At 42.8% G+C, this 12,467-nt stretch overlaps 1 protein-coding gene across 2 annotated transcripts in view; it reads right to left on the bottom strand.

The window, feature by feature from the left end:
* The window catches only part of pak5 (p21 protein (Cdc42/Rac)-activated kinase 5), a 71,327-nt gene that overhangs the window by 22,106 nt on the left and 36,754 nt on the right, over positions 1 to 12,467 (bottom strand). For both annotated transcript variants that reach the window (XM_061747078.1, XM_061747079.1), the window contains exon 2: positions 5,283 to 6,131. In XM_061747078.1, coding sequence (XP_061603062.1) covers positions 5,283 to 6,131 — 849 coding nt within the window. The remainder of the gene's footprint in view (positions 1 to 5,282; positions 6,132 to 12,467) is intronic.

Raw genomic sequence — 12,467 nt, 5'->3', positions numbered from 1 at the left:
TTTTTTAAATCGATATAAACGATATTGTCTCGTACCATATCGGGTTTGAAAATATATCTATATATATTAAAATCTTGATATATCGCCCAGCCCTAGGCTGTCATAAGAAAAAAAACTGGGAGTATTTATTCCCACTATCCCCTGTACATTACTTGAACAGCTAAACCTCGTCAAGCTCAATGATTCCCAAAGTGCTGTTTTAGTGATCAGGGATATGAAAAGAAAAGGCCTCCTGCATCACATTCCTGCGCCTCTCGCATCTTCTGCGGTTATTTTTCTCTGAGTGGCTGTTTACTGGAGCGCTCAGGTTAAATGGTTCCTCATTGGGGCAGCCTGGGATCTGCATCAGCAGACCCGGCTCTCCCCTCGGCTGCTGGACTCGCTGCGTCGGAGGAGAGGATGCAGGAGAGATGATAACGGTCCTACGGTATGATAATGGGCTTAATGAGGCTTTGGTAGCGTTGAAGAGGGATGGGAAAACCGTACAAGACGCATGATGACAACACCTCGTGGATGGACCACACACGATGTAAAGCTGCTCATGTTAGTTACACTGCAGAACATGCAGCTCTATATCCCCCCCCACTCCCTTTGTAGTGGTCTTGGTTTGGCTTTTTTCCAGGATTTTCACCCCATTAATTTATTCAGACTGGCACTATGAGCGATTAAAGTTGGTGCCTACTAGGAATGGGCGATATTTTACCGTTCACGATATACCGTCAAAAGAATTCCTCACAATAAGAATTTGTCATCTCACGGTAAAAATGATAAATTCCTGTTGATGATGTTTTTGTGTAAAGCTGATTTTTGGAAGGAAGGAAGGAAGGAAGGAAGGAAGGAAGGAAGGAAGGAAGGAAGGAAGGAAGGAAGGAAGGAAGGAAGGAAGGAAGGAAGGAAGGAAGGAAGGAAGGAAGGAAGGGGGAGAAAACAAGGAAAGGAGGAAGGAAGGGAGAAAAGAGGAAGGGAAGAAGGAAGGAAAGAGCAGGAGGAAAGGAGGAAGGAAGGGCAAAAAGAAGGAAGGAAGGAAAGAAAGAAAGAAAGAAAGAAAGAAAGAAAGAAAGAAAGAAAGAAAGAAAGAAAGAAAGAAAGAAAGAAAGAAAGAAAGAAAGAAAGAAAGAAAGAAAGAAAGAAAGAAAGAAAGAAAGAAAGAAAGATAAATTCCCGTTGATGACGTTTTTGTGTAACAAACATGGTGGAGCTGAGAGTGAGATAGATTTATAGTTGAAAAGGTGGAGTTGAATTGGTATTTTTTTTATCGTCATTTTTATCGTTATCGGGATAAATGCCAGAAATTATCGTGATACATTTTTTAGTCCATACCGCCCATCCCTAGTGACTACACACACACAGCCTCTACTAATGAACCTCTACTGTACTATGAAAAACAAGTTTTTTCTTGTTTTAACATATATAAAGTGGTCTCCCCTCACCCTGCCAAGGACAACATTTGGTCAGTCATCCCTTTCAGTGCTGGGTACAAACCTATGGAATTCTTTACCACCAGAAATAAGATCCCAAACAGAATTAAGGATGTTTGGTGCCAAAGCTAAACATTGGCTTAAGTAGAAGCAGAAATGCGAACATTAACTTCTCTAAAGTCACTGTCAGTACAGTATTTTACTAATGTTTAATGTATTTAACTTGTGCAATTTTTAATCTAAATTTTGGAGCTGTGTTTATTTTATGATATCTGTTCACTGCATTATTCACTGTATTTGTATTATTGTATTTTGTATTCAGTATCTTTTATCCTTCTTTTGCCTGACCAGGCTGAAGCTAGACGTCTTGTATGCATCACATTGTTCTTTCTTTGTGACAATGTTGTATGTATCGTCCCTGTTAAATAAACATTAAAATAAATAAAATAAGTAATAGCAGCAGTATTGTCATTAAAAAAACAATGTAACAAACCACAGTAACTCATATTGAGAACATGCGGTGAAATTAAACGACCACTAAGGTGCTTTGTTTGTTTGTGTCAGTGGACGGGAATCTCATGAGTGTTTCCCTCTTTGGTCTGCTGGAGCAGGACGAACGCTGCGCGGCTCTGCAGGACACACACACACACACACACACACACACACACACACACACACACACACACACACACACACACACACACACACACACACACACACACACACACACACACACACACACACACACACACACACACACACACACACACACACACACACACACACACACACACACACACACACACACACACACACACAACAGCTATGGGGCGTGACACAGATGTCAGGTCACGTTGCAGGGAAGTTTTTCCAAACATGCAAACCTCTCTTGTTTTGTACTGTACTTGGAGGTCTGCGTCATGTTGAGGTTTGAGGTTCTAGATTATAAAAACTGACCGTTCCGACGCCCCGATACATTCATGATAACGTCAGCGTGTTTCAGCCCAGCTTTTCTCTGCGCTAGTCCTTACTCTTCAACAGTATTTCAATTCATTTCTATCCTGATTTTTAGTTTTTTTCAATATACATTTTTGTTAAATATATATCGCAACAAAATATTAAAATAAAATAAATAAATAAATACATTTTATTTGTATAGCGCTTTTCAAGGCACTCAAAGACGCTTAATTAAATAGTTGTTATTCTATTTAATGTATAAAAAAGGCAAAAAATGCCCACATGGATTCACAGAAAAGCATAAAAGGTGCCCTTTAAGATAACAATTGATCTGATCTGGGTTACTCAAGGGATAAGTGCTGTGAAACTGATGTAGTATCTGATATAAAGTACTGAACTTTTAAAAATGGTTATTTACCATAAGAGAGACAAAAAACTTAACAGACTCTGAACCACGAAGCTCATTTCTGCAGAAAACACAGACACATTCACGCTCACTCGTATCTGCAGTTTAGCCCAACGTGCCTGTTTTTGGACTGCAGGAGGAAACTTTCCAGTTATTTGTTTATCTAGAACAGGGGTCGGCAACCCGCGGCTCTAGAGCCGCATGCAGCTCTTTAGCACTGCCCTAGTGGCTCCTGGAGCTTTTTCAAAAATGTTTGACCTTTTTTTTCTTCTTTTTTTTTTCTCTTTTTTTCCTCTTTTATTCCTTTTTTTCTTTTTTTCCCCCTTTTATCTTTTTTTTCTTCTTTTTTTCTCTTTTTTTCTTCCCTTTTCCTTTCCTTTTTAATCTCGACATTTCGACTTTTTTCTTGACATTTCGACTTATTTCTCAACATTTCGACTTTTTTCTCAACATTTCGACTTTTCTCTCGACATTTCGACTTTTTTCTCAACATTTCGACTTTATTCACAAAATTTTGACTTTTTTCTCAACCTTTCGACTTTTCTCTCGACATTTCGACTTTTTTCTCAACATTTCGACTTTTTTCTCAACATTTCAACTTTTTTCTCGATATTTTGACTTTTTCTCGATGTGCATAATGAGTTATAACTAATATAGATACATGCAGCATGTGTTATACAAGACTTTTCATTTTTTGTGGCGCCAGACATATTTGTTTTTTGTGTTTTTGGTCCAATATGGCTCTTTCAACATTTTGGGTTGCCGACCCCTGATCTAGAAAAAAGAAAAGGCACACAAATGCTGGGAGAACGTGCAGACGCCACGCAGAGAGACTCCAGCTGAGATTCAAGGCTGACGCTGTTAACCAGCAAACCTTCGTGAAAAATTCAAACCGTCAGTGTGACTGCAGTTTAAATGCAAATCAATCCTTCCGCTGTGGGAATCAGAAATCAGTCTTTTCTTGGAAGTAGCAAAAAAATACTCCAAGCAATGCACTAGCTAGCACACATATGAACAAGATTAGTCCTATTGTCTAACCCCATCTAGGCCTCTTTTTGTCTTCCTCATCCCTGATATATTTGATTTCTATCAGGTATTATCATTTCTGCCTTGTCAGCTTCTCCCGCTCATTTATTTAATCTCTACTTTCTATTTGCTCTTTTTTTGTGTAGTGTCTCTCATCATCTTTCCATCTTTCAGATGAATGGCCGGCGTGATCGCTAATCGATCGGTGTGCAGAGACAGTAGAGGGATTACTCTTTACGTGGCAGAACCTGCCTCCTTCAGGGAAGAATGGATAAAAAGCTAAACCATTTATCTGGCAGGGAGACTAGGAAAGAAACAAAAACACAATTATTGTGCGTGAAACTGAAATGTTTCTTGTTATCTGGAGCTCTTGACACAGCGGTTTCCATACCTCTGGTTAGACGTCCCAGCTAGGGATGGGCAAAAAAAATGTATCACGATCATTTCTGCCATTTATCCCGATAACGATAAAAAAATACCAGTTCAACTCCACCTTTGTAACTATAAATCTATCACCACATTCAGTCTTTGGAGCCCCCAAATCACTGCTCTGAAAGATACTAAATGCTACTAAACTACACCAATTAAATTTAATTAATAAAAACCAATTAGATGAGTTACACCTGTACTGCAAAACTGGAATGACTCAGATCCTCCATGTTTGTTACACAAACACGTATCAACGGGAATTTATCTTTCTTTCTTTCTTTCTTTCTTTCTTTCTTTCTTTCTTTCTTTATTTCCTTCCTTCTTCCCTTCCTCTTTTCTCCCTTCCTCCCTTCCTCCCTTCCTTCCTTCCTTCCTTCCTTCCTTCCCTCCTTCCTTCCTTCCTTCCCTTCCTTCATTCCTTCCTTCCTTCTCCATTTCCTTCCTTCCTTCCTTCCTTCTCCATTTCCTTCCTTCCTTCCTTCCTTCCTTCCTTCCTTCCTTCCTTCCTTCCTTCCTTCCTTCCCTTCCTTCCTTCCTTCCTTCCCTTCCTTCATTCCTTCCTTCCTTCTCCATTTCCTTCCTTCCTTCCTTCTCCATTTCCTTCCTTCCTTCCTTCTCCATTTCCTTCCTTCCTTCCTTCTCCATTTCCTTCCTTCCTTCCTTCCTTCCTTCCTTCCTTCCTTCCTTCCTTCCTTCCTTCCTTCCTTCTCCATTTCCTTCCTTCCTTCTCCATTTCCTTCCTTCCTTCCTTCCTTCCTTCCTTCCTTCCTTCCTTCCTTCCTTCCTTCCTTCCTTCCTTCCTTCCTTCCTTCCTTCCTTCCTTCCTTCCTTCCTTCCTTCCTTCCTTCCTTCCTTCCTTCCTTCCTTCACGTACGTTAACGCAGAACCATAAATCATCTTTACACAAAAACATCATCAACGGGAATGTATCGTTTTTACCGCGAGATGACAAATTCTTACCGTGGGGTATTTTTTGGACTGTATATCACGAACGGTAAAATATCGCCCATTCCTAGTCCCAGCTCGTGTGTTTGTCTGCAGCTCACCTTGGCCATGGCCTGTGAGTTGGCCGTGAGACTCTCCGAGAGGCGCGGGTAGGTGTAGGAGCTGTACGGGTGGGCCTGCGGGGGGGCCTTGAAGACCCCGCTGGCGGCGTACGGAACGATCTGCTCCTGCAGGCCGGACCCCGAGCGGGACCGCTGCCTGATGGCCGGCGTGGGGCTGGTCTGGGTCACGTACGAGCTCTTGGGCCTCTTGTCGTACTCGTCCCGCAGGCCGCCGTAGCTCCACTCGCTGTCCGGGTAGTTGATCTGCTCGCTGTGCAGGGACGCGCGGGAGGGCGTGCCCACCGACGTGTCCCGGTAGTCCTGGCTGGACGAGCCCCCCACCGAGGCGCGGTAGTAGCCGCTGGAGCCCACCCCGCTCCCCATCGTGGAGGCCACCTCGTCGATGGAGCGCCCTTTGCTCTCCAAGTACGCGTGATAATCGGGGGGGAGCTTGCCGTAGTCCGACTTGGGAGGCATGGCGTCCGGGTAGAAGGGGCTGCGGATGGTGTGGAAGTGGCCGTTCTGCTTGGTGAATCGGTAGTGCCTCCCCACGGCCCAGTCGCCGTCTATGGAGAAGCTGGGCTTGCCGGGATCCAGCGAGAAGTCCCTGCTGGAGGTGTCCAGGTCGCACGAGTAGCGGGAGTAGTAGTGGTTGAATCCGTTCTCCTCCGGGGTGGCGGCGTGCCCGCCGCCGCCGCCCAGGGGCTTGGAGCCGATCCCGGCCTGGTGGGCGCCCGGCGGGCTCTCCTTACGCAGGGAGTTGGAGCGCGTTACCGAAATGTTGTCGAACTCCTCCAGCAGGCCGTTAATGGAGGCATCTTTTGGCGGCCGGTTCCCTCGAACAATAGTCTACAAGAAGAACAAACACAACGAGAGCGTCACGTCAGAGGGTGACGGAGACAGACGTGATGAGTCGGGTTTTCCTGAAAACTGAAATGAAAAGACCTGAAATTCCTGTTTAACAAATGACAGTAAACCCGCAAAAGACTTCAAGGCATCTGCATCGGGGGCTTCAAAACAAGTGTGAAATTAATCATCACTTGCAGCTATTGAAAGCCGGTATTTGTCATCGGACAGAGAGGCGAGCGGCGGTCTACAAGAGCAATAGTTGTTGTGAAATGGGATGCAGCAAGAAAATCCATGAAGATAAATAGCAGAAAACCTTGTGTGCTAAAAGGAGTCCATTCATGGATTGAAGGAGCTAATTCCTGCTCCACTTCCCTCGCAGCAGATTAGCTTCACTTTCAGTGGGCTGATCAGGATTTATTAATATATTTTATTTAATTGGAAAGGCTCTGGAGATTTAAAAATCTCTCTTTTTTGCACGAGAGTCCTGGCCGAGGTAAAGCAGCGGCTCAAGTCAGCAGAAATACGAGCACGCCTGCGTAAGAGACACCCTATAAATATGAAGGAAACTAGAAAACATTTAAAACCTCTGAACGGTGCAGCTGTGAAAGCCCACGGTCGTGATGGGAGACGGAGATGGGATGCACACGTCTGCTTAAAAGCAGAGGCAGCTTACACATCAGGGATGGTGCTGATCCCCTCCCACCTTGTTAAAGCCTTTACATGGATGAGTCGTGAGTCATGGGTGGGGGGGGGGGTTTGCGCGCCAACGTTACATCCTCGACTACAGTCGCCGTTAGTGAACGTGTGTTGTTTGTGTTGCACGGACTCGACACCTCCAATTTATGAGGGTGCGTCTGTCTCTCTGCCACTTAACTGTTACAGGAGACTGTTAGAGTGATGAAAACCTGCTGAGAGGAGGCTGAGCTGCAGGGATCAGTTTGAATATCAAACTCTTACATAATCTACAGTTTATGAGAGCTGATCAAACGAAAACCTACATCTGAGTGTCTTTCCTGCCTCACCGCCTGAATCCATCGTGTTTATGCCGTTATTGCTTCACTCTCATCTCCTGGAAGCCAAATATTCACTCATATTACACATTCAAGACCAAAATGACAAGCTTATTTTGTAAAAAAAAGTGTGGCGTCTATCTTCAAAAAACAGAAACAAAAAGTTGAACTAAACCTTGTAGGTGGAATATGTACGGAGGTCGCGCAGCTATTGTGCTCATGTATCACTTCAAAGATGTGTCTAGACTTGATGCATGAAGATTTTTTTCATTCGTCTTTGTATTTCCATCGGTGCATCCATTAAGTAGCGCTCGTCAAATCCAGACCCGAAACAGGAGGGTCCAGAAGTCCCTCTAACTTCTCCAGTTCTTCCAGGGGATACCGATACGCAGAGCTGTCTGGGAGATTTGCGAGGCCCTGTGCGAAATGGCCGGGTTTCTAAAGTTTGGGGTTTTTCGGGTAAGATCGGGTGTCTATATGCGCAATTTTAACTCTCCAATTAGCAAAATACTGGATACCTTCCCCTGCCTCACTCATCATCTGGCTTGCCTCCACGCGGGGCCCCATGGCTGCTTGAGACCCGGTCGGATCGGTGATTTTTGTAACAAATTTATCAAACGAGCCTTTCAGAGAGGCATTAAACTCTTCTATTTTCTTTAGTTTTTTTCTTTTTACATCCCCTGATGGAAATTTCCTGATTCTGTCTCGTTCTCTCGACATTGTGTGGCAGTTTGTTCCAACTCCACCGTCTGGATCAGAGCAGCTTGTGTCTGCGCTTGGTCTGATCAGTTGTATTGAACAACAGGACACACGCATCATTGCACATATATTTATTGATATGCACAAACTAGTTCACATTTAGGTCTGTAATGGAACGTGACTGTTGATATTTATAAGGGGAAAAAAGGGGAAAAAAAAACGATAAAAAAAAAATTTGAAAAAAAAAAAAATTGAAAAAAAAAAACAAAAAAACGGCCCCTTGGGGCGCGAGGCCCCGTGCGGTCGCACGGTTCGCACACCCCTTGCGGCGGCCCTGCCCCCAGCTCTGATGAAGAGTCCAGCCACCCTGCACAGGAAACTCATATCAGCCACTCGCAGCCACAACCTCGGTCATTAAGTCACCCACCGTGGTTGACGATAAGGCCCTGTCCCAATACTACCCCTCGTTTTCATCCCTACCCCTAATTTTGTGCGTTCCCGTGAGGGTAGTGGTGTCCCAATTCCTCTTTCCACCTAGGGGTAGTGAAGAATAGTAGTGTAGTGGGCTATGAATCTGTCCCTACGGATGTAGGGATTTCCGATCCTCACTAGTTTGATCTAGGATGGGGGGATCTCCCAGGATGCTTTTCGTCGTTCATTTGCGGAGCTGAATCCAAAAAAATAAACATGGTGGACATTTCTTATTTTTTAGTGAATAAAATCAATGTTTTGAGTTGATAAAAATGCATTTTGATTACATTTCTAGCGAGAAATATATATTTTACTTTCATAATATTCACTCAGTGAATGTACATAATCACTAGTTTGCCCGTTTGCCGAAGATCACGCCAGAATAAAGGCTGATTTATGGTTCCGCGTTACACCAACGCAGAGCCTACGGGCGTAGGTTACGTACCTACGCCGTAGGCTCTGCGTCGATGTTACGCGGCGACGCGCACCGTACGCCGTACCCTACGCCGTACCCTAGGCCGTAGGCTCTGCATCGATCGGACCCATAAAAATCAGCTCCCGAGCCGGCAGGCAGGCAGAAATCTCGAAATTTTCTGAGTCAAATTTCTTAACAGGCGTAGCTACAACTGTTAGATTTCATCTATTAAACCAACATTTATCTCCTAAATGATTTATTTCAGCAGCGGTAATGCTCCACAAAGCTGCAGGTTTCTCCCCGCAGGTTTCTCCCCCGGGACGACGGCGCAGGTTGACCTGGCGATCACGTCTGTACTCCGGCTGCTGCTGCTCCGAGGCCTCCGAGGCTCTTCTCATCTCCGAGAACATCAGGTCAAATTTCTTAACAGGCGTTATTTGGATAAACTGAGCCCAGGTTGACGATTACGATTACTTAACGGTTACTTTAACACCTGAAAAAATATTAAAACTTAATAAAGTGGCATATTAACAGCGGTACAGCTGAAATTAAAACAGCTTTTGGCTCTCAGCTTCCTGATTTTAGGGGTGGTGCTGAAAGTAGGGGTAGGGGGAGTATTGGGACAGGCCCCTGGGAGATTTCAAGTGCCCTAAAACCTGTCCCTTCTTTTTTAGGAGTAGTGAAAGAAAGTAGGGCTAGTATTGGGATTGGGCCTAAGTAAAGGTAGGAACAAGGATCAACTGTATTTAATCATAGTTTATATTTCAACATTTTATTTGGTCTTTATGTCTATGTTTATTTCACAGATTCACTCTTTTTTGCAGCACTTCTGTCACATGATCCTTGAGGGAGACAGAGCACGGACACAACCCCGACACATGACACGACCTGACACAACTCCCCCCCATGAATCCAGGTTTGGTATTCCTTCCCCAGGGGATGGGAATCGAACCAGCAACCTTCTGGCCGGAGGTCGACTGACTAAACCCGCCACAGTCATTTCCAGTCACAGACGAAACTGGTTTTCTTTTTTACTCCTGAGGAGTGTCAGAGGATTGTGGTTTCAAAGAGGCCGTGCACTGCAGCCACAAACACTCATCCTGCAATAGTTTTAGGTGCTGCAGGAGCTTCACAGCGCTGCTCTAAGACCAGCAGCGTCACATCAGCAAGTCCTTACGCTGACAGCACTGTCACACGTCTGTCGCTCTGGTCTCCGCTGAGGTTTCTTCATGTCACATGTGCTGACGTTGAGTCTCAGAAAACCTACGACAATCAAACCTCGTCAACAGCGTAATGCTGGTTCAGGAGTGCCGGCTCTGCAAGGTCACTACAACTAACACTGTACACTTAGACAAGTTACTCAAAAAAAGTCATCCATACATATTACTAATTACTTTTAAAAAAGTAATCCATTACATATTACTAATTCTTTTAAAAAAGTAATCCCTTACACTACTTAGTTACTGGTTGCTGAAAGTAACTAGTTACATTACTAGTTACATTTCTTTTGGATTACTCCGCAATATCACCTGAGCTGCACCATAATTCGATTGCCAATGAACAACATTTACAGGACCTGTCTCAGAAAATTAGAATATTGTGATTTTCTGTAATGCAATTACAAAAACAAAAATGTCATACATTCTGGATTCATTACAAATCAACTGAAATATTGCAAGCCTTTTATTATTTTAATATTGCTGATCATGGTTTACAGCTTAAGAAAACTCAAATAAACTGTAAGCCATAATCAGCAATATTAAAATAATAAAAGGCTTGCAATATTTCAGTTGATTTGTAATGAGTCCAGAATGTATGACATTTTTGTTTTTTTTTAATTGCATTACAGAAAATAAAGAACTTTATCACAATATTCTAATTTTCTGAGACAGTCCTGTAGTTGGAACCTTATTACTGCAGTGCCCAGATCAGCACCAATGTGTATTCGTAAAGTCCCCGTAGAATCACGTAAAATCCCTAGTTAAGTCAGACAAGTGTTGCGAAACGCGGTGAAGACGCATGAAAGGCAAGTTTGATTTTCTTTTCTGTTCTCCCGTTTTACATGTAGCTGAAAAGCTTAAAGTAACTAAAGTAACGTAATGTTTTTTGTCTTAGAGTAACTATAATGTGATTACCCAAACTACAACTGTAACGCGGTACATTACTGCGTTACTGGCGAATGTAATCTCGTTACAGTAACGCGTTACTTTGTAACGCGTTACTTTGTACCGCGTTACACTCAACACTGATATAACACAAATGACTACTTCACAAACTCCTAAACTGGAACAGAAAGTCCCAAAGTCCATTTTTGAGCTGCAGCGTTCTGCTGACGATGGTTGAGTCTTTGTGATTACGTCCCGTTGATCAGACGGTTCAGTGAAACACCGACTGGACAAGGACGATCTGGGGTCCACGTGTGGATCTTAACAACTTTCACCCTCGAAGAAACGTAAAGATTAGCTAGTAAATACACTCCAGGGAAGGAAAACAGCTCCTAATTAAAGGGATCAAATTACTGTTTTCTTCTTTTCTGATATTTGAATATGAATATTATGCTGTTTTTCTTGATTTAATCAATGATTTTTTTCTGTTCTCTTCATCTTTATCTGAATCTTTAAAGCACTTTGGAGAGGGGCTTCAAGTACACGATATAAATTAACTTGTTTGTCCTTCTTGAAGAGGTTTAACCATACCCAAAAACATTTCATAAAACACACAAATCACATATAGTTATGGTGCTGTGGTTTCCAAAATATCACGTTACTGTTTTTGCATCGTGTGTAACGTTGTGCTGTGTTTTGCAGATCTAGGGCCTCAATAGTAATCCGGTTCAATCCTTCCTTTTAAACTATCATAAAAACAATAACAGTGCATCCACGCTCTTTCACGTTTAATATTTTCCAGGCCTCCTTCTCCACTTTATCACCCTGGTTGTTCTCCTCTGCTCGAAAGCTTTAGGGCTGCACGATGCCGTGAACTGGAACCCAAGGTGAAATGGCCTATAAAAGCAGTGAGTAAAATCCAGCTGGAAAGGCTGCTGCTGCAGGGCGGATGGGTTTTTTAAACAGGTCACTGAATGGAAATCCATCACGTTCTCGACAGATGTTGCAGCCCAGGGAAACGCTTAAGCCTGACATTCAACAAAATAAAGGAAGTCACAAGACAAACTCCCAAACAGAGGCTGGTACGGCAGATTTTCCTGTCGTTTATTTGTAGGAATGGGCGATATTTTACCGTTCACGATAAACCGTCAAAAAAATTCCCCATGGTAAGAATTTGTCATCTCACGGTAAAAACGATAAATTGAGGGAAATGAGAAAGAAAGAAAGAAAGAAAGAAAGAAAGAAAGAAAGAAAGAAAGAAAGAAAAGAAAGAAAGAAAGAAAGGAGCATGAAGAAAGAAAGAAAGAAAGAAGCATGAAAGAAAGAAAGAAAGAAAGAAAGAAAGAAATGAATTTGAAAGAAAGAAATGAGCCAGAAAGAAAGAAAGAAAGAAAGAAAGAAAGGAGCATGAAAGAAAGAAAGAAAGAAAGAAAGAAAGAAAGAAAGGGAGGATGAAAGAAAGAAAGAAAGAAAGAAAGAAAGAAAGAAAGAAAAGAAAGAAAGAAAGAAATGAGCATGAAAGAAAGAAAGAAAGAAAGAAAGGAGGATGAAAGAAAGAAAGAAAGAAAGAAAGAAATGAATTTGAAAGAAAGAATTGAGCTGAAAGAAAGAAAGAAATTAATTTGAAAGAAAGAAA

Source organism: Cololabis saira, chromosome 18 (assembly GCF_033807715.1).
Source record: "Cololabis saira isolate AMF1-May2022 chromosome 18, fColSai1.1, whole genome shotgun sequence".
Taxonomy (NCBI): domain Eukaryota; kingdom Metazoa; phylum Chordata; class Actinopteri; order Beloniformes; family Belonidae; genus Cololabis; species Cololabis saira.
The sequence above is the reverse complement of the archived record's forward strand: the minus strand, read 5'-3'. Positions and strand labels throughout refer to the sequence as shown.